The 20,718-nt window shown below is 62.8% G+C and overlaps 1 protein-coding gene across 6 annotated transcripts in view; it reads right to left on the reverse strand.

The window, feature by feature from the left end:
- Positions 1-9,680: 9,680 nt before the first annotated feature.
- Bahcc1 (BAH domain and coiled-coil containing 1) overlaps positions 9,681-20,718 on the reverse strand; it is a 56,686-nt gene continuing 45,648 nt past the window's right edge. For 4 of the 6 annotated variants that reach the window (XM_076869321.2, XM_076869320.2, XM_076869317.2 and 1 more), the window contains 14 exons: positions 18,602-18,719; positions 17,895-18,169; positions 17,036-17,214; positions 16,656-16,957; positions 16,427-16,534; positions 16,219-16,357; positions 16,040-16,154; positions 15,884-15,959; positions 15,631-15,739; positions 14,929-15,048; positions 14,623-14,799; positions 13,269-14,458; positions 12,385-12,621; positions 9,681-11,933 (listed from right to left, as the gene is read on the reverse strand). In XM_076869321.2, the coding sequence (XP_076725436.2) occupies positions 11,727-11,933; positions 12,385-12,621; positions 13,269-14,458; positions 14,623-14,799; positions 14,929-15,048; positions 15,631-15,739; positions 15,884-15,959; positions 16,040-16,154; positions 16,219-16,357; positions 16,427-16,534; positions 16,656-16,957; positions 17,036-17,214; positions 17,895-18,169; positions 18,602-18,719 (3,352 nt within the window). In that variant the 3' untranslated portion in view covers positions 9,681-11,726. The remainder of the gene's footprint in view (positions 11,934-12,384; positions 12,622-13,268; positions 14,459-14,622; positions 14,800-14,928; positions 15,049-15,630; positions 15,740-15,883; positions 15,960-16,039; positions 16,155-16,218; positions 16,358-16,426; positions 16,535-16,655; positions 16,958-17,035; positions 17,215-17,894; positions 18,170-18,601; positions 18,720-20,718) is intronic. The other 2 variants (XM_076869319.2, XM_076869318.2) reach the window with 2 other exon arrangements.

Genomic DNA, 20,718 nt, shown 5'->3' on the forward strand with positions numbered 1-20,718 from the left:
GTGCTGTGAGGTTTAGGGGGACGATGCCCAGGGTGGGGGTGCTGTGAGGTTTAGGGGGACGATGCCCAGGGTGGGGGTGCTGTGAGGTTTAGGGGGGCGATGCCCAGGGTGGAGGTGCTGTGAGGTTACGGGGGGCGATGCCCAGGGTGGGGGTGCTGTGAGGTTACGGGGGGCGATGCCCAGGGTGGAGGTGCTGTGAGGTTACGGGGGGCGATGCCCAGGGTGGGGGTGCTGTGAGGTTTAGGGGGGCGATGCCCAGGGTGGGGGTGCTGTGAGGTTTAGGGGGGCGATGCCCAGGGTGGAGGTGCTGTGAGGTTACGGGGGGCGATGCCCAGGGTGGGGGTGCTGTGAGGTTTAGGGGGGCGATGCCCAGGGTGGGGGTGCTGTGAGGTTACGGGGGGCGATGCCCAGGGTGGGGGTGCTGTGAGGCTCGTGGGAGCGATGCCCAGGGTGGGGGTGCTGTGAGGTTTAGGGGGGCGATGCCCAGGGTGGAGGTGCTGTGAGGTTACGGGGGGCGATGCCCAGGGTGGGGGTGCTGTGAGGTTACGGGCGGCGATGCCCAGGGTGGGGGTGCTGTGAGGCTCGTGGGAGCGATGCCCAGGGTGGGGGTGCTGTGAGGTTTAGGGGGGCGATGCCCAGGGTGGGGGTGCTGTGAGGTTTAGGGGGGCAATGCCCAGGGTGGGGGTGCTGTGAGGTTTAGGGGGGCGATGCCCAGGGTGGGGGTGCTGTGAGGCTCGTGGGAGCGATGCCCAGGGTGGGGGTGCTGTGAGGTTACGGGGGGCGATGCCCAGGGTGGGGGTGCTGTGAGGTTTAGGGGGGCGATGCCCAGGGTGGAGGTGCTGTGAGGCTCGTGGGAGCGATGCCCAGGGTGGAGGTGCTGTGAGGTTTAGGGGGGCGATGCCCAGGGTGGGGGTGCTGTGAGGTTTAGGGGGACGATGCCCAGGGTGGAGGTGCTGTGAGGCTTAGGGGGCGATGCCCAGGGTGGGGGTGCTGTGAGGTTTAGGGGGGCGATGCCCAGGGTGGAGGTGCTGTGAGGTTACGGGGGGCGATGCCCAGGGTTGGGGTGCTGTGAGGTTTAGGGGGGCGATGCCCAGGGTGGAGGTGCTGTGAGGTTTAGGGGGACGATGCCCAGGGTGGGGGTGCTGTGAGGTTTAGGGGGACGATGCCCAGGGTGGGGGTGCTGTGAGGTTTAGGGGGACGATACCCAGGGTGGGGGTGCTGTGAGGTTTAGGGGGACGATGCCCAGGGTGGGGGTGCTGTGAGGTTTAGGGGGGCGATGCCCAGGGTGGGGGTGCTGTGAGGTTTAGGGGGACGATGCCCAGGGTGGAGGTGCTGTGAGGTTTAGGGAGCGATGCCCAGGGTGGAGGTGCTGTGAGGTTACGGGGGGCGATGCCCAGGGTGGGGGTGCTGTGAGGTTTAGGGGGGCGATGCCCAGGGTGGAGGTGCTGTGAGGTTTAGGGGGACGATGCCCAGGGTGGAGGTGCTGTGAGGTTACGGGGGGCGATGCCCAGGGTGGAGGTGCTGTGAGGTTACGGGGGGCGATGCCCAGGGTGGAGGTGCTGTGAGGCTCGTGGGAGCGATGCCCAGGGTGGAGGTGCTGTGAGGTTTAGGGGGCGATGCCCAGGGTGGGGGTGCTGTGAGGTTTAGGGGGACGATGCCCAGGGTGGAGGTGCTGTGAGGTTACGGGGGGCGATGCCCAGGGTGGGGGTGCTGTGAGGTTTAGGGGGACGATGCCCAGGGTGGGGGTGCTGTGAGGCTCAAGGGGCCGGTGCCCAGGGTGGGGTGCTGTGAGGTTTAGGGGGGCGATGCCCAGGGTGGGGGTGCTGTGAGGTTTAGGGGGGCGATGCCCAGGGTGGGGGTGCTGTGAGGTTTAGGGGGGCGATGCCCAGGGTGGGGGTGCTGTGAAGCTCACCTGGGAGCACTCACTGGCCCTTGCTATGCCGTCCTGGAGCTGGGCGCTGGGGACACCGTGGTGAACACTGTGGCCTGTCCTCAGGTTAATGTCGCCCTGGGGGGCAGCAGTTGGATGCATAACCACAGCTATGCCAGGCTCTTTGTGCCAGGAGAGGGAGGGTCTGCCTTGGGCTTGATATCAAACTGGGGATTTCAGCCTCAGAGAACAGAGTCCCTGGGGACTCCTGAGTCCAGTGCTAAGGCAGCCCCAGAGGAATGACAGTGGGGCTCTGGACAGAGGGAGAGGGTGTGGGGAGAGGTGGGTGTGGGAGGCAGGGCTAGTAATAGAAGGAGAGCTGTGGAGTGAGGCCAGACTGAATTATGCCCCAGGCATCAGCTATGATCAGAAGTAGGCACCACAGAGACTCTACAGAAATATGGTCACCCCATAGTCACCAGGACCCGGCATTCTGTCTCGTACCTCTGTTGTTCCTAATGTGGTTTCCTTCTCAGGATCTAAGGTGGCTGCTCATGCTCCAGCTATTTCACCGACAATACAACCAGCTGGAGGGGAGAAAGGACGCAGTCCCTATGTATTAGGACACTTCCGCTGTGTGTGGCATTGCATCCAGTCTCTCGGCCAGAACTCAGTCACGTGACTGCCTGTAGCTGCAAGGGAAGCTGGGGAATGTGACTTTCATTCTGGATGGCCGTGTGCCCAGTGGAGTTGGGGTCTGTTACTAGGAACAAAGGACAGGGCAGGCACCGGCCCTCAGCGGTTGGAGAGGAAGGGCTGATGTCGAGGCGGAGGTGCGCTCCCTGGGGCTTACCCTCACCCTGGCACCCTTCTCTCTTCACTACCATAGATACTAGATCCAGGGGGCCACGGCCTGCCCAGAGACCCTCAGCCAGGAGGCAGCCCAAGAGCAGCGGCAGGGCTAGGGCAGCTCGGAGCTCCGGCCCTGGGGGCCTAGGGGTCCCTCCTCCCTCCCCACTCCCTCCTTCTCTCTGGCCCCTCCGCGGCCGGCTGTCCATGCCACCTCTTTACGTGGGGCGCAGGTGTGGCCACAGAGGCCTTCCCATCTTCTCTGTGCACTGCGGGCAGGGCAGGGCCTGTGGCCAGGAAGGCCACGCTCTGGGAGACCCGAGTGCTCAGCACTGGCAGCCCTCCGGCCACCCAGCAACAGCAGGCAGAGAGAGACAGAGAAGGTCTCCCCCCACCTCAGCCTCCTCCCCAGTGCCAGTCGGGGTCTGCGCCTTACCCCCAGTGGCAGCTGCTCTTTCTGCCTTCCTGCTGTGACACCTGCGCTGGAACTCACAGAAGGGCACATTCCATGAAAATAAAACCAGACACTCGGAGGGGGACGGTGCAGGCAGAGGCGAAGCTGGCCTGGCCGTGCACCTCCCGTCCCAGGTGCTAGGAGGCTGAGGCGAGAGGTCAAGGAGCTCACAACCTTGAGACCAGTCAGGGCATCACAGGGAGACCCTGTCTCAAAAACTAAGGTAACTAACAAACAAAAAAGAAAGAGAAGGAAAGAAAACAACAGAAACAAAAACTATGAAATCCTGCTCCTGTCCTGTTGATGGGGTACCTGCAGGACCCGGGCGGGCCTCACCCAGCAGCTTCCCAGCGCCCCGCCCTCTGCCTTCAGGAGGCAGGGCCTTGCTACCCTGCCCGGCTGGCCCCACACTCCTGGGCTCACCAGAGCCACCATCTCCCCAGCAGCAGAGACGACAGGCCTGGCCACTCCCGTGGGACGTCACCCATGCTCTGAAGTCCTTGTGCACACGCGTTTTCCCTGCAGGGGCCTCTCTCTCGCCCTGGTCCCGACTCTGTGCTGAGCAGCTGGGCCGTCACTCGTGGGGTCGGACCTCAGCGATCAGGAAGTATCTGTGTGTGGGTGTGTGGTCTCCTTCAGACTCCCACTGGCCCACCCACCAGAGCTTCTGTAGGACCCAGAAGCCCAGAGGTGCTCAGGGTGTGATTCACCAGTGGCCACAGCAGGCTGTCGTTGTCTGTGACACGGAGGAGTCACAGGCATCTGGCACCAGGGCTGGCACCCCAAGAGTCTTTTGGTCCTGATGGAACACTGACTAAAACACGTTCAACCAAAAGGAAAGTCACCCCCAAAATGATTGGGGTCAGCACTGGCCTCTGGGCCTCTGAGGACTCAGCAGTCTAAGTCCTGCCTGTCTGTCTAGCTGTCCCTGGGTCTGTGACTCTGTGTTGGCTTCTTTCCTTACACGGCAGGGGATGGGGCAGGAGCATGGGGCTGCGACCCAGACAGGGCCAGCCTGCCTCATCCCACAGGCCAGCTGTGTGGCTGCCGGATTTGGTCTTGGGCAGCAGCTCTACCAGCACCATGTGGATTGGGTGAGGTAAATTCCTGCCTGGGGGAGGGGGTTTGTAACCATTAGAAGTAGACAGAAGGGGGTTGGGGGCGTGGCTCAGTGGCAGAGCACTTGCCTAGCATGTGCAGGGTCCTGGGTTCAGTCCCAGCACCCCCCCACACACACAAAGTGGCTAGGAGGTTCCAGAGCAGACCAGCTTCAGCAGTGACCCCGCCCCAGCCCCATGTGACCACATGCTCACCCTTAGCTCATGTCCTATATTCCTGGGCACCTGGCCTGACACTGTGCTGCTGTCTAGAGGTTAGCATTACTCTCCCCCAGTCCCAGGTGTTGACCCTGGCCACTTGACATGACTGTGCTCACCGTCCATGCATGCCCATCTTCCAAGTTCTGGTGAGGCTTTGCCAATATCTGCAGCTGGGAGCATTCCTGGGCACTACCCACTGCAGCCCATCTGATAGCCCACGGCGGGCAGGGGGAGGAAAGAGGAGATAAAAACCTCTGCCCAGGCAAGAAACGATGCATGGGGTGCCCTCCTTTAGTTCTGAGTGGTCAGAAGACACCGGGTCTTCACAGCTCCTCAGGACTGGGCCAGCACTGGCTTCAGCATGCTGCCAGCTCATCTGGGCAAAGCTGTATCTGGGGGTTCTTTCCCTGATGGGTTACCCCAACCTTTATTTCCGAGGGAGCCTGTGGCTCCTGGCTTCCCAGGGTCATTAGCACATCAGAGAGGAAGCTCCTGAGGTCCCCACTTCCGCCCATGGCCCCTGCCTAGCTACTGGCCAGCCTGGCAGCTTGCGATCTTCCTCCCATTCCCTGCAATGGCTTGATGGTTATGGCTCCCAGTCCCTGGACTGGCATGTTGTCCTCCTGTGGGTGCGACGCTGCAGACCAGCACAGGTCTGATGCAGGACAGGAGGTGGAGTCCAGGACCCTGGTGTGACAGTGGGAGGCTCTGATTCCTCCAACTCTACCTCTGGCTCCAGCTCTTTGCCCCACCTCAGAATGGTCAGCCCTGGAGCCTGGACACCAGGCCAGGGTGGGATGGAGAAGGGTCACAGCTCAGCTCTTAGCTGGACCTGTACTTGGAAATGAGCTCCTTAGTCGCAGGGTGGGGTGGGGTTTCCTGGACAGGCCTAGTTCAAATCCAGAACTGAGACTACTCCTGGTGAGAACAATGTGAGGACATTCTGCCCACACCACAATGGAGGGAGTCTAAAACTGTCAGCAGCCCCACAGCTGGAATTCAAGGTCTGTTCTCACTCCTGACATCCTCACTGGGGACCCGAGTTAGCCATGGGCACGGAGCCTCATGGTGGGGTCCTGGGCATGATCGTCCTGCCTGACCCCTGCAAGCCCTGAGCAAGCTCCAGGCTGGCTAGCTGGGTCATGTGCCCTGACTAGTAAGAACTTAACTGGCAGTTGGGCCTCTGGTGATGCTCACATGGGCATGCCAGCTGGGCGCAGCCCAAGATGTTTTCCAACTGAATCCTGCCTGACTCTTGTCTGCCATGTTCTTCTTCCTAGTCCCTCGTGTCTGACTAGATGGCCAGGCACTACTGGAGCTCTGCACTGACCTTCACCTTGGACGTGAAGACAGCTGCTCAACGTTTGTATCCTGGGAGGGTGGTGCTATAAAGGGGGCTATATGGCTCAGCCTTGCACTTGGGATATTGCTGACATTCTACAAAGAGCTATCTGTAAATGTGGCTGCTGCCTCCTTGGTCAGCAGGCTAAAGGACTTCTGAGGGGCCATGAATTTGTGGTGAGGGAGGGTCAACATGACAGAAGTGGGCTCCAGAGGCCTCCAGTGTCTTCAGCATCTGTCTGGCCTCTTCTGAGTGCACCCTTTCTGCCGGGTGATAGGCAGCTAGTGTACCTGCTTACTGCTAGGTGGTCTGTGGACAGCTGGGTTTCAAGGTTGCCAGATTTAGCAAATAAAATACAAGATGTCAGGTTAGGTTTAAATTTCAGATAAAGAACGAATCATTTTTTAGTATGAGTATGTTCTAAATATTCCATGGAACACACGTGCCACAAATTTCTTTGTGTGAAATTAAACGGAATCTGGTAGTCCCGTAACTTATTCAGCCACGCCACCTGGGAGTTCCGCCTCCGTCACTGCCCGAGCCCAGCACCAAGCGGAGACTAGAGCAATCACCGCGGGAAACAGCTACTAAACACCCAGGTTTGCAACGTCCTCACCAGGTTCCCTCCAAAAAGCGGGGTTAGCCCGTGGGATTCCAGGGACAGACTCTCATTGGCTCATCCGGGGTCATGTGATCACCCAAAGCCAATCACTGTGGTGCAGGGGCGGAGATACCGGGATGGGCCTGATTGGCTCATGTGACCAGAGCAGCCTGGCGGTTCACCGGCCGGAGCCTCGCGGGTGCAGAGTGGTCCCCCAGCTGGTGGGTCCAGCATAGAGAAGCCTTTCCCCGCAGCATGAGGGACTCAGGAGCAGTGGCCTTGGGTGCCTTTTGAGGGCTTTGACACTTTGGAGCCCTGCTCGGCTGGAGGAGGAGTGGTTTTCCTGCTGGTCCTCTAGATTTGCCACTCGCCCTCCAGTGGGCACTGTGCGGCTGGCCTGCCCTTGTCTGTGGGCATGTGCCCCCTTCTCACCCTCCTCCCACCCTCTACATTGCCTTTCCCTCTTGGCTTGCCCAGACCATCCCTGCAGGCTCCAGAAAAAGGGAGCCATTGTGGGGCTGTGGAGGGAGCCCTGAGGCCTGGTACCTGTGGTGCAGCCCTCTCACCCCCACCCTGCGGCCAGAGCTTGTCTCTCTTGTTTTGTTTGCAAAAACAAATTGGGATTGAACCTAGGGCCTCTCAGGGTAGGCCAGCACCCGCCCCCCCCCAGCTGCATCCCAAGCCTGTTTCTTATAAGCCAAAACAGATTCCTGACAAGGGGCAGGATCATAAACCTGTTAGAGGCTCCCGCAAATCGAGGGTGGTTTTAACTTCCCCTCTCAGCGAGGTGCTGTGGGGAGGGTTGCTCGAACCTTGGGGCAGGGTGGGTCTGGGAGGCCTCTGGATCAGCCTGGGGAGGACAGAGGGATGGATGGCTGAGGAAGAAACAAGCAGTGTCCACGTTGGGAGGGATGGCGTTGCTGGGGGTTGAGAACAGATGTGCCCTGCTCTGAGGGGACGGGGTGTCGCGGGTCTGCTGGGGCTGGCTGGCCAATGCTAGGTGTTTGCAGCTTCTTCGTGTGAGTGTGGCAGGTCGCACTCCTGACACCCAGGGGTCTCTCGACAGGGCTGGTTGCATGCAGGCCCCATGTACCTCAGGAGCAGGCACTCAGTGAAGCCCTCCGTCCCCGAGCCACGGCCTGGGGAGTCCACAGTTCCCTGCTCCCCGAGGAGCTGTGCCGCAAGCCAGGACCCTGACCTCACAGCAGGGTGGGGGCTGGCTCTCCCCACTAGGCCCAAGCCTTGCTGTATCCCCGTGGCCTGGAGGCCTCGGAGAGTGGAGGAGGAGGCACCGGGCCGTTTCTCCCTGCCCTGGCCTGAAGTGGACTGGGTGGGTCCTGCCCATGTTGGTTCAGAAGTCCCTTAGGCTGCCTGGTCTTAGGGTCGGTGAGCAATGGAGAGTCGAGGTCTCCAGTTCACAAGTGAGGACACTGAGGCCAGGGTCATCAGGGAAGAGTTAGGTGGCACCGGGGGCCTAGTCTGGAAGCCAGATGCACACCAAGTCAGCTGCGTGCCCTGCCCACCTCTTTCCTGGAGTCCGGGCAGGCTAAGGATGGCATTACTGAGGCCTCTTGGTTTCCCTGGCAGGTAGGAGCAGGTGGCCTTCGGGGGGTACAGAGGGTGCAGGTGCCGGGGAAGGGCACAGAAAGCCCGAGGCCAGGTCTCTGACCCTCATGGAATGGAGGGGGCTTGGCAGGTTGGGACAGGGAGCCTGTGGGGTGTTCTCCTGGAGCACCACTTCCTCTTACTTTTGCAGCCGGCACCCAGAGGCCCGGGAGTGGCCCTCTCTGGCTGGCTGGGTGGGAGCGAGCTTCCCCCACAGGTGGCCTGGTCTGGGCTTCGCTGCCTCGCCAGCCTGCAACCTCGCCTGGGCCAGCAATTAAAGCCCCCTCGTCCCCGATTGGTCTGTGGTATTAAAACCGAATTGCGATCGGCGGGTCTGTCATTTCTACCTGATGAAACATCAGTCTATTGATCCCACTCACCCAGGGCCATCATTTATCTTGTTTCAGCATTTCGCATAATGCCTCGTTTGTCTTGATCAAAGTGTAGTCTTGCATGTTTAACCCTCAGGGATCCGCAGCCCTGTGTCCTTCCCCTGACGCCCTGCCCTTGGCCCCGGGCCCCATTCTGGGGCAGGAGGTTCTGGAAGGCCAGGACCACCCTGCCTGAGATGAGGTGGGAAGAGGAAAGGGCAGGGATGGAGCAGAGGGTGGGAGGGAGGGCACAGATGTTAGGGACGAGGGGGCGGAGGCCAGGGTGGGGATGGCCATAGGGCTGGGCTGTGTGTCCTCCTCCTGGGTTCATCAGACTCCTGCAGACCTCCTCAGAGAAGGTGAACCCTCGAGATGGGTCCTGCTTGGTTGGGCTGCCCAGTGGTCACCTGCCTGGGGCTCACCCCCCCCCCCCCCCCGCTCACAATCCCGGGCCCCTTGGTGGCCTTTAGCCAGGCCTCCCCCTCCCCCCAGTTTCCAGCCCTCAGCCCACCAGGCCTCTGGCCCAGCCTGTGCCCCATCTGCCTACTTAGGGTCTTTCTCTGGGTCCCAGCAGGGCAGGAGTGGAGGAAGGGTGGCTTCAGCCAGGGCGGGCCTGTGTGCACACGGCACAGCTCCACTGCCCAGCGACCTTGCCCCCCAGGGACCCCCACCCAGTGGTCTGGGAGGTGGGTGGAAAACAAGGCGTGGTCTGGCCCTGGTGAGTGCTAGGCTTCCTTGGGTCTGTAGCCCCATGGATGGGGTTGTCCCCAGCTGGGGTGTGTGCTGTACCCCATTCCCAGTGCACCCCGATCTTGGGCCTGCCTCTGGGGCTGCACAGTCCTGTTTGACAGTCAGGACTGCCGCCTTGGAACGCTGAGTGTGTGGTTCTTGCCCCCCCAGGCGGTGCCCCGTCCTGTCTGCCATACTCATCCCCGTTGTCCATGGCTCTGAGTGGGCTTTGGGGAACCTCCCTCACCCATCTTGTTCCCCTCCCAGGGATGCCCACTCTGGCCATGTTGGCGGGTTCAAGTCCATACTGGTCACATGCACCCTTCCTGGCTGGGCTCAGCGCCCTACGGGGCTCCACTTAGGTTAACACAGAGGCAGGCGGGATGCCCTGCCCAGGTCCCCTATCCGGGGCCTGGATGTGTCCGCTGAGCCTCCAGGAGTGCCAGGGTCTCTGGGAAGCCACTGTGTCACACACACACACACACACACACACACACACACACACAGGGGCTAGCACAGTCATGATCCGGACCACAGAAAACCTGTACAATAGTTCATATATTTATTCTTAAGCAAGTTATCAATAAAAAATTTAATACTAAAATGCCTTTACATAGTTTGCTGTTCATAAAACCTTTTTTGTTTGTTTTATTTTTAGTGTTTACATTGAAAAAAAAATCCAACCATCCTCTTAGTTACACATTTACAAGGATCGTGCTTTAGCCACGTTTAGCCACGGTGGGGAGGGGTCGCGCCAGTCGCACACACACGGAAAGAAAGGAAAGAGAGAAACGCAAGATGTGGACCCAGGAGAGCCCCGTGGGGCGGGAAGGGAGCTTCACCAGCAGGAAGGAGGCCCTCCGGGCGCTGCCACTCCTCGCCATGGGGCTGAGCAGCCTGGACCCTAGAGCCAGCCGCCGGTGCGCCTTCCTTCTCTGGACTTGTCTGACTGCCAGGCCTCCCGCGGGGCCTTGTTGGGCACTTCCCCAACCACCACCAGGAGTGAGAGGCTGACGCTGGGGAGAGAGGGGCGGGGAGCAGGAAAGCTGGGTGCCAGGGCCCTGGACAACAGCCCCCTCCCAGTTCTTGAGCGCCCTGTGGAGCCACCAAGAGCATGGGGTGGGGGACAGGCAGCAGCTGAGGAAACAAGGCTCGGTGTTGGGGCTGGGCTCCTGGGCGGCCCGAGCGAAGGAAGGGGCGGAGAGGGCCTGACTGGGATGGGGGTGTCCACCCACACCCTTCCTTCTGGGAGCCTTCCTGCAGCTCCCAATGGGGTGAGGAACTGGTGACAGGACGTGGGGAGCATGTGTCCCCCAACACAGTTCTGAGGACAAGGGCCTCTGGCAGGGCCTGGGGGGGGCAGGGGGTGGGCACAGGAGATGCTTGTTCCGTGCCCCCAGCATGATCCTGCCAGGCCAGGAAATCTGTCCTGCCAAGTGGCCACAGAAAGTCGCAGAAACCCCACGGGGCGGGGCAGGCAGGGGGCTGAGGGCCAGGAGCAAAGAAGCTGGAAGAGAGAAGGGGGAGGTTCCTTCTCCCCACCCCGGTGCCTCCACAGGGCTCTCCACCACCTGTGCCTGAGCAGGCCAGTGGGGTTGGCCGGTGGTTGTGGGCACCAGGGGAGGCACCTGGGGGGAAGGGGTGTCTTTCACACCCCCGCCTGGTGGTGAGAAGGGGGTCGGGGCTGACCCAGCCCTGCTCCTTGTGACAAACTGGCCATGTGAGCGGAAATCAGAAACGAGGGGGGTATTCAGGGCATAAAATAAAGACATCGCCTTTTCTTTTCGTATCTTAGAACACTTGTTCGCTTTTGTTTTGTTTTAAGCAGAGGTAAGGGACGCCTGGCCGCTGCCCTCCTGGGTGGGGGGCTACGGAGCCTGCTTCCGTCTTCTTGCCCGGAATCCCTTCTTTCCAGGGGACCCTCATTGCCACCCCCAACCCCGATTCTTCCTTTACCTAAGAGATGTATCGAAAGGAAATGAACTCCAGTGTGACTTCTGTCTACAGTCGGCCCTTAAGAGATCACCGGGCGCCACAGGTCCCGCCCCACCTGACCCGGGGTCTCTGTCCCCAGTCCCAGCTACCTCTGTTGACAGGAGCGCCCCCTGGGGGACTCAGCTAGGCTGAGGAGAACAGCGCATTTCCATAGAAAACTCCAGAACAAAATCCCTGCACACGCTCGCGTGGACACACACACACAGACACGGACACACGCACACACAGACACACCCTCGTCACGCCAGTGGGGGGAAAATCCTTTTCCACTTTTTTCCATAAAACTTCCCCGCAGAAATACAATATTTACATAGAGAAATAAATAGACGACACACCTGATTTCTGCTTTCCCTGGTGGGACAGTCGGAGGTATAGGAAATATGGCTTGGATACGAATCTCGAGAACTGCCGATGCGGGAAAGCAGAGTGGCCGGGGGCCTGGGGCCAGCCTGACCCTCCACAGCAGATGGACGGGACTGGGGTCCACGCCTAAGAGCGCTCTTTCCAGGGAAAATCACGGAAAAGCCTTGGGTGGGTTTGCATATTGGCTCAGCCCGACCTCGGGGCTCCTCGCTTGGCCAGGCGGGCAGCTCAGCACAGGATGGGCACGCCCTCTGCCGTCACCAGGCGCCCAGTGGTGGGGTCGTAGGTGCCCGCCAGGTAGTAGAGGTCCTGCCGGTCCTGGCACTTGCGGCTCCGGGCCATCTGCTCGTACTGCTCCCGGGCCACCACCTGGCACTTGTGGGAGATGGTCTGCACGTCGTTCTCGTCCTCGTGGCTGGACTGGTACAGCGCGTTCTGCCGGGCGGGGCGCATGGCGTCGGGGCCGGCCTCAGCCCGCGCCCCACCACCCGGAGGGACCCTGTGCTCGGGAAGGGTCACAGAAGAGCTTTCACAGAGGCCGGGAGCCTGTGCTGGGGACCCCATGCTGTGAGACCCCCAAGGGGGCTCCTCCACACGCCTGGAAGCTCCACTCTTCTCCAGGTGTGGGTCAGGGGCATGGAGGTGGGGGACGGAGGGAAGGGTGGGGGGCTGCCGGGAGTCCTGAGAGTGAGCTGCTTGGTGCCAGGTGCTGCGGGGTCACAGAGCCCTAGGGAGGCAGGACCCGGGTGCACCAGGGGACATGGCAGGTGCTCCCCCAGGGCTCCCGGGGCTCCCAGCAGGCAGGCACTCCAGAGGCCGCTCCGCTGGCCCTAGCTGCTGACACGCTGCCCCCACCGTGCCTGCTTCACCACCCCCAGACCCTCACCTTCCCATCACTCTGCCGCTTCCCCAGCTTGGTCTCCTCGGGGTGGTAGAACCACTTGACCTTCACCACCATGTTGCTGCCCCAAGATTCCCACATGCTCTCGATGCGGCCGATGTAGGGCAGGTTGGGCCTCCCGGCCGACAGGAAGACGGCACAGTCCCCAATGCGCAGCACCTCCTTGCCCCGGACGATGGCCTTGTAGAACAGCTTCCGGGCCTTTCCCTTCATGCCACGTCTCTGCAGGGGGACAGCCAGAGGCAGCAGGTGAGGAGTGCCCAGGTGAGGAGGACAGGCCTAGTGAGAGCAGGAGGAACAGTGCGGCCTCTGGGTGTTGCCCAAGGGCTCCTGGGAGGGCAGAAATGCCCACACTGTGCTGCAGGCACAGACCCTGGTCCTGGGAGTGGGCCACGCCCGGGTTTGCCCTGCACACTGGGTCGGGACAGGAAGACTGCAGTGATCCCGATGGCAGAATCGGGGCAGAGTGGAGCGCCTGGGTTCAGCACAGCACTGTCCACAAGTGCAAAGAGCCCCATGGACAGCCCCAGGCACCCACGAGCAAGTTCAGGTACCAGGAACGTCCACGTGGTGCCACCTCCCACAGCCCCCCCAAAGCTGGCCGCCTCCCCACCAACTCAGAAAAAGCTCCCAGAACTACCCAGGGACATGGCCCAGGGGAAGCAGAGCGCAGGCACCTGCTGGGCGGAGGTGCGGAGTCCTTGGAAGGACAGCATAGGCAAAGACAAACGCAGCTGCCCCATCCAAAGGAGGCCCGGCTACCCCAGAGCCGCACTCGGGTGTGGACAGGAAAAGAAACAGGAACCGGTTTCTTTGGGGACAGGAGCTCCTCTGCTGGCCCTGGGCCCTGGGGAGAGGAGCCCGCCTACCTGTGTGGGGTTCCCCGACCACTTCCAGAGCTGCCGGGCAGGCAGGAAGGCTGAGATCTTTGGCCGGTTCTCCACGGAGGGCAGCCGCTGCCCCCGGGAAAGCTCTTTGGCTTTGGAGAAGCTCAAGGCCTCCTTGCGCTTAAGCTTGGATTTGCCACCACTGGGGCCGGTGCCCACACCTGCACTGGCCACTGTGGCCCTGGACAGGAAGCAGCGCTGTGCGTGGGCATGGGGGCTGCCCCCCTTGGAGCGCAGGGCCTCGGGCTGGGCCAGGAGTGCGGGCACGGGGTGGGTGAGACAGGTCTGCAGCAGCAGGGCCGGGTCCTCCGCGTCAGAGCTGTAGGAGGAGTCCTCGTTGTCTGAGGAGCAGAGGCTGGAGGTGGACATGGAGCCTGAGGAGGAGGACGTGGACGAGCCGGACGAGGAGGAGGACACGGACAGGCGGGTGAGGAAGCGGGAGGGCATGCCGGCGGCCAGCCCCGGCCCGTCCTCGTCCTCCTCCGAATAGGAGCTGGCGCAGTCGCTGTCGCAGGGCAGTGGGTACTCGGCTCGCCCTGCGTACTTGCGCAGAGCCAGCCCCATGGGCAGCGGGTGGGCAGGTGTCCGCCCCTTCTTGTCCTTGCCCATGAGGGCCGGGTGTGTGTAGCTGGGGCTGGGCAGGGGCCGCCCCAGCTTGGGGCCGAAGTCCTTGTCACCCACGAGCAGCGCCTTGCAGTTCTTGTTCTTGGGGGAGGTCACGCCTTCGTGGTCCAGCTTGACCAGGAACTCGCTGCCTGCCCGCCGCCGCCCGCCCTTCTCCGTCTCCGCCCGCTCAGACTTCTTGGCCCGTAGCAACTTGTGGGCTCCCCCGGGCAGGCCTGACCCAGACCCGCTGACAAAGGGTGCATAGGAGCTGGCCAGGCTGCTGAAGGAGTCGGCGCGGAAGCTGTTGCCGAACACAGGGGCGGCCGCGGTGTGTGCGGGGAACAGGGCCTCGCGGGCCCGCAGCTTCTTGGCGCTGTGGAGCTGGAAGAGGTTCTGCAGCACCCCTGGCCCTTTGCTGCCCGCTGCCGCCGCCGCCGCTGCCGCCGCCTTGCGCTTGGTCTGCGCCACCGCTGACCAGCTCAGCAGGGGGCTGCCCCTGTGGCCTAGGAAGTGGTCCGAGGCCCCCGTGGGGGACTTGGCACCTGAGGTTAGGAGGTCTGCTTTACCTGGGGGGAAGCCAGGTAGGGTCAGCGGCACCAGCTGGGTCTCCGGATGGCCTCCACCTGCCCCTCCCCAGCCCTACCAGGCTTCCCCGTGGGTGCTCCCCCTCCCGGGCTGCCCACCCCCACGAGGGCCTCCCTGCCCTGGGCTCTTGCAGTCCTGCAAATACCAGCTTTGTCTCTGACGATGGATTTCTTCCCAGGGGTCTTTGTGGCTTCAGGGCCATCCTGTGCTTTAGGGGAGAGGCTGGGGGTGGGGGCCTCACTGGATGGGGGGGCCTCGTTGGCTGCCTTCTTGGTCCTCCGGCAGCTGCTGGACACCAGCAAGGCTGGAGAGGGCTCTGTGCCTGCAGAACGGGCAGAAGGGCTCAGTGGGGCCCGTGGGGCACCCCCACCTCCCTTCCTCCTCTCTGGGAGCTGAGGTAGAGCTGGCCTGGGCAGGAGGGCCGGGGAGTGGGAGCATGCAGGGTGCTCACACTGGATCTTGAAGTCCGGAGGCAGCAACCTGATGTTAGAGACAGCAATGTGGCCTGTGTCCCCATCGTCAAACTCCACCACCACGGAGTCCAGGTCTTCCTCCTCGTCGCTGGAGGCACCTGCCAAGGGGTCACAGCCTGAGCACGTGGCAGGAGGGAGAGTGGGGGGCTGAGCGGGATGTTGCTACTCTCCAGTCCCCGCTGGCCCCGGAGTTGCCACTGCAGCATGGGCACCAACGGCCTTCTCGGCCCTCCTGGGGCGTGGCTGGCAGGTGTCAGGCCACTCAACCCCAGGGCATGCACCTGTGCAGGTGCACACACACCTCTAGCCAAGTCACCCGGGAGGAGGCCCCTTCCAGGAGAGGCCAGCAGGCCTCCGCCCACTCCTCTGAGGACCCACCAGCCATCCTGCCCTGGCACCAGAGGTCTGCCTCAGGAGAGCTGGTGTGTGCACAATGGATCTGGGGACCCAGCACTGGGCTCTGAGTCCGTCCTCCCAGCCCCTCTGCCTGGCTGGACATGGGCACCTCTCTGCCCAGGCCCTCCTTGCTTCTCATGGCCCCTGGGAGCTGCTCCTATCACGTTGCTCTAAGCAGAGGCCCAGGTGTGCCTCTCCGTCCTCCCCGGCATGAAGTGCTGTATGGGTGGGGTCCCCAGGTACACAGAGGGAGCCTGGCCCAGGTGCTTCTTGGACATGCTCACCTCGGACCACGTTGCCTGGGTACAGGCAGCGAGACTTCTGGCTCCAGTAGGCACATACCCGTGTGCCAGGTGGGAGGTAACGGCTGGATTGTGGCCTGACGTCCAGAACCTGCAGCGAGTGGTGGTGGGCAGAGGAGAGTGGCCTGTGAGCAGGCGGGGCCTGGCCACAGGGGCTCTCCAAAGGGCCAGGCCAAGGCTGTCTCTGGGCCGAGGGCAACCCCAAGGCTGTCCCCCAGGCAGGCGCCTCCCTTACCGCCTCCTGCAGTAGTTGTTCCAGAGAGTAGATCCGCTGCCGATTGCCTCTCTCTCCCTCGATGACAATGCTGTAGCTGAGGGTATGGGAGAGCGTGAGGGGCCTGTGGGGGACTTGCAGCTGTAGCCCTGTCCCTCCCGTCCACACCGGCCTCACATGTCGGGGGGCTGCAGGGTCCTGACGCTGCCCGCATACAGCAGGCTGTCCTCCTTGGGGATGAGCACGGGCAGCCCGTCTTGCAGGTCCTCCTTGTGGATGGTGCAGGATCGAGCTGTGGGGGAGAGCGTCAGCACCAGCCCACCCCCCCCAGCCTAGTGCCCGTCCCGCCCACTCACCCAGGGCAGTGCTCTGCTCCACACTCAGGGGGCTGCTGGCCTCCTCCTCCTCCTCCGAGAAGCTGCTGTCTCGGGCGAACTCGAAGTCGTGTTCTGCAGCGAAGGTGTCCAGCAGCCGGCTCACCGCTCGGCCCTGAGCCTGGGGGCCAGAGGAGTCAGGCAGGGCAGGAGAGGCCGGGCCCGGCTCCCGGGCTGGGCGGGCTGCTACCTGGGTGCCGACAGCCTTGCTCTTCACCTTGCTCAGCTTCCTGCCCTTTCCTAGGATGGCCTTGGCATTGCGGGCAGACAGGGCGATGGACAGGGCCCCGTTCTTCCTCTGTGGGGGGGGGCGCGGAAGAGAGGGGCAGTGGTAAGGGTGGCAATGCCCAACTGGCTGGCTCGGACGACTGGGGTCAGGGAGCAGCGAGCCGCAGAAGTCCCCTCCCGGCTGTCCTCACCCGCAGCACGGGCTGCAGCAGTGTGCTCTTGCGCGTGGCTCTCTGCAGACGCTCGCTGGCCAGCTTGCTGCCTTCTTCGCGGCAGGTGAAGGCCCGGGCGGGACTGAAGAGGGTGTCCCTGGTGGCAGTGGCACCTGGCTCTGCCCGAAGTCCGTTGTCGGCCTTACCCTTGGACTTCCTCTTGCCCGGTGCACCTGGGGGTCGCCGGCCTGGGGCCCGCTCCATTTTGGCGCCCACCTTGGCCTTCACCGTCCGCCGCTTGATCTTGACTTCGCCCTCGGGGCTGGACAGGCGGCAGGCCCCTGTGGGAGGGAAGGAGGCCGTCATGGGTTCTGGCTGTGGGTGCAGCCCTGCTGCCCGCTGGCCTGGCCTCCTGTTACCTGGCAAGCCCTGCCGCTCCTTTTTCTTCTTGGCCTTCTGGTTGGCTTCCATCTTGACCACAGAGGAGGGCGAGGGCCCCAGCACCGCTGCCCCAGACCCCGAGTGCAGCACCAGCCCAGGCTCCGTGGGGGCCGCCGCCGTCTCCAGGAGGGCCTGGCAGTCCTCACTGTCATAGCCGCTGCCTGGGGACAGCACAGGGGGCTGAGCCTTGCCACCTGGGGGTGGGATGGGGCCTGTGGGGACTGGAGGTCCAGCCTGTCATGAAGGCCCTCTCTAGGGCTGCTCTGGGTGGAACTCGGGGACCCAGCCCTTAAGCTGAGGGTGTTCGGTGGGGGAGGGGAAGGGGTTTTCTTTCTACAGCCCCAATTTGCATGGTCGGGCCCCTCCCCAGGCGGCCGTCCCCTCTGTCCCCTCTCTGCATCCCGGGCCCAGATGGCCTGCTTCCTGCACCCCGCCAGCAGGGCTTGCCAGCAGGGCTTCCCTTTGTTCTCCGCAGTCCCTGACCCTGGGGGAGGGGCTGGGGAGGGAGGAAGTGTCTGTTTTTCTAGGCTCCTGTTCCTGGACACATGGCTGCTGGGGAGATAACCCCAGGCCGGACGCTGCAGGAATGGAGGCCCGGGAGGGCAGAGGCTATTTTTAACCCCCATTTCCAGGATGTATCCCAGGGCCTCTTTCCTCCACAGGGAGAGCCGCTGAGCTCTGCCCTGGCCATGAGGGCTCCTTCCCAGCCTGTCCCAGTGAGAGATCCTCCCAGGTCTGCCCAGCTCCATGAGCCTGACCTGGCTCTGGCAGTGCCCACGCCCCTGTCCCCCCGCCCCCAGGCCTGGAGTCCTGGCTGTGACCTTGCCCACCAGCGACGTGCCTGCTTCGTGTGCCGTGGCCCCCACTGGCATCTCCCTGCCGCCGTCAACGTCAGGCTGTGAGTGCCGGGCTGCCCTGGACACCTTGGCACTCTTGGCTCGGGACAGCTTCTTCCGGATGCGCCCACCTGGGGCGGCCTCCTTTCTCTGGAAGGGGCTGAGGCCAGTGGGCAGACCCTTGCTCTTGACCTTCGGCTTCAGCTGGGCCACCTGGTGGGCCACAGAGGACCCCAGCTCACCCTGAGTGTTGCTCTTCTTGCACCGCACCTTCTCCTGAGGACGAGGAGGCCGTGGCTACATCCTGGCCCACGGTGGCCACAGCCTCTCGGCCTCTGCCAACGCTGGGCTTGAAGGCAGCACCCCAATGGCACTGCCCTACTGCCCCATTGAGTGGCCCCTACCTCAGCATCCTATTCAGGGGCCCTGGGTATGCTGGGTGAAGGATATTGGGCTCAGCAGAAGGGCCAGCATCCTGCTTTGGGAGGGGATGGAGGCCCCAGACCCGGCCAGCACCAGGTATGCACCTGGTGGACACTGCATTCAGAGCCTCCCCAGAGGGTGCTCGGCCTAAGGAAGCTGTCTTCCTGTCTGCAGGGGCCACCCCTGCTGGAGGACGAAGAGCATCAGGAGCAGTGGGCGTTCCAGTGTCCCTGTACCCATGTCACATGGCTCAGGTCGATCTTGGAGGACAGGCTGTGGACTCACCCCGGAGGATGGCTGCAGGCCCACATAGACGCTGTCCTCCAGCTTGCTCCGCTTCTTCCTGGGCTCCTCGCGGCCTCGAAGCTCTGCACACAGTAGGCTTAGGCTGGCCCTCACTGCCCTGGGGGCACAGGCAGTGGTGGGCAAGGTGGGCACAGGCATGGGCACAGCAGCTCTGCCCAGGAGCCTAAGCCTTGTTCCCACAGTCCCTGTGTGCCTAGGACAGCCCCCTGCGCCTTCCAGGATGGGTCTCTGCTGGGGGTCAGAGTCTGGGCAAGTACTGAGCTCTTCTGGACACTTGACTCCCCACCAATATGCTCTGCCTCCTGACCACAGGCCCTTGGCGATCGGGCACCTCTGTGTCTGCACCTGCTCCCTGCAGGGCTGAGATGGAAGTGGGGTGCTTCTTTATCCCACCCCATCCTTCTACGCTGCTGGGGAGAGAGCTCTCAGTGGTGTCCAGTCTTAACCACCGGTGAGGCCCCAGCCCCCAAGAGGAAGCCCAGCCCCCAGGAGCCAGGGCTGTGCAGCTACCTGGCCCCTGGTGACTGGGGCAGTGGACTCAGTCTTTCCACCTGGAAATCGGGACAGTAACCCGGTTACTGTAAGGTTGGGGTGGGGATCACACGAGTCCAGGCCTGGGCTTCGGCAAGTGTCCAAGGCCAGGTCCCACCAGAGCTGGGACAGAAGGCACTGGGACAGCTTCCTGAGGTCAGGGTCCACTTCAGAAGGGGTGGGGTGGGGCAACAGCCACATAAACACACACTCTTCCCTCCAAGTCCCCTGGGGCCCCCACAGGCTCAGCCCTCCAAGGGGGTCTTGCGGAGGCAGCTGAACCCCACCATCCACCTCCCAGAGGGGCTGTGTCTCCACTTCCCCAGGGCCTGCAGCTGTGCGGCCTCCTCCAGGCAGGAGCTGGGCTGGGCTGACCCAGGATCAGTGCCGCAGGAGACAGGCTGGGTGCTCCTCACCACCCCACGTGCCTGGGGAAACTGGGGTGTGTTTGCCTGCCCGCAGTTGGACAGGGGCTGGGGCCTCGGCAGCCCGTCACCCTGCCCTGCCCACGCAGTGTGGCTGCTTGTGACACTGGGTCGCAGACGGGGACTGAGAGGCTGACCCAGTCTGGCCTTGTGGGGCCAGACGTCCCTCATCACCTTCCTGTCCAGCAAGGAGGCCGGGCCTCTGTTGGCTGAGAAGGCCGGGCAGGAAGCCCTGCAGTGAGATCCTCCTAGCCCCCAGCTTCCTGCCCACCCTGCTTGACCCTCCCACTTCCGGCAGGGCAGAGGGCCCATCCCCTGGGCCCAACTGCTGGCTGCAGCCTCGAGTCTTGTAGCGTGTGGATGGAGAGTGGGGACAGAAGCCGGAGGTGGGGAGAGGCAGAGACCTGCTCTCTGGGCCGGGTTTCCTTCCCGGCCCTGAGGCTGCGGCTTCTGTGGGTCAGCAATGCTGTCCTGAGGTCAAGGTTTCAGGCTGGGGTTGCAGTGAAGCAGGGCAGGGAGAAGCTGCGGGCCTGCCATGCCTCTGTACGGGCTCCACGACAGGGACCCTGGCCAGGGCCTGGCCTCCAGTGACCCTTCCTACCCAACAGCCCCAGGGTGCCTGCTGGTTCTCAAAGGGAGACCCCACTGGGAGACACCTGGGCAGGGAGGTACCGCCGGGCAATGCCCAGCCATATGGTGGACCCCCTCCTGCAGCCCACGCACACTCCCCGCCCCGTAACCTTCTCTGCATTTGCTAATGTTTTGTGACATAAAGCCCTGAGATTAATTTTTTGCCTCTGTCTTAATTGAAGGAACCATTTAGTGCCGATTTAACTATTATTACCAAATCATCGGGATTGATGCGGTGCACAAGCGCGCGCGCCAATCGCGTTCTGAGGAGCTCGGAGGATTTATGTAAATGGGCCTGCCGGGAGAGGCAATTTGTAGCCGAGAAGGACAATTATGCCCGGCCCGGGAGTGCGCCGTCGACAGCGCCGGGCGGGTAATGGATAATAACCTCCGCGGCAGCGTGAGCAGCAGCGCAGCGTGACCACGACTTTATACAGTGCAGATAAAGAGCCTTTTACGCCATGCCGCCTCACACACGGGGCCAGGTCCTGGGGCCGGTGTGGCCGAACA

This window comes from Callospermophilus lateralis, chromosome 11 (genome assembly GCF_048772815.1).
Source record: "Callospermophilus lateralis isolate mCalLat2 chromosome 11, mCalLat2.hap1, whole genome shotgun sequence".
Taxonomy (NCBI): Eukaryota; Metazoa; Chordata; class Mammalia; order Rodentia; family Sciuridae; genus Callospermophilus; species Callospermophilus lateralis.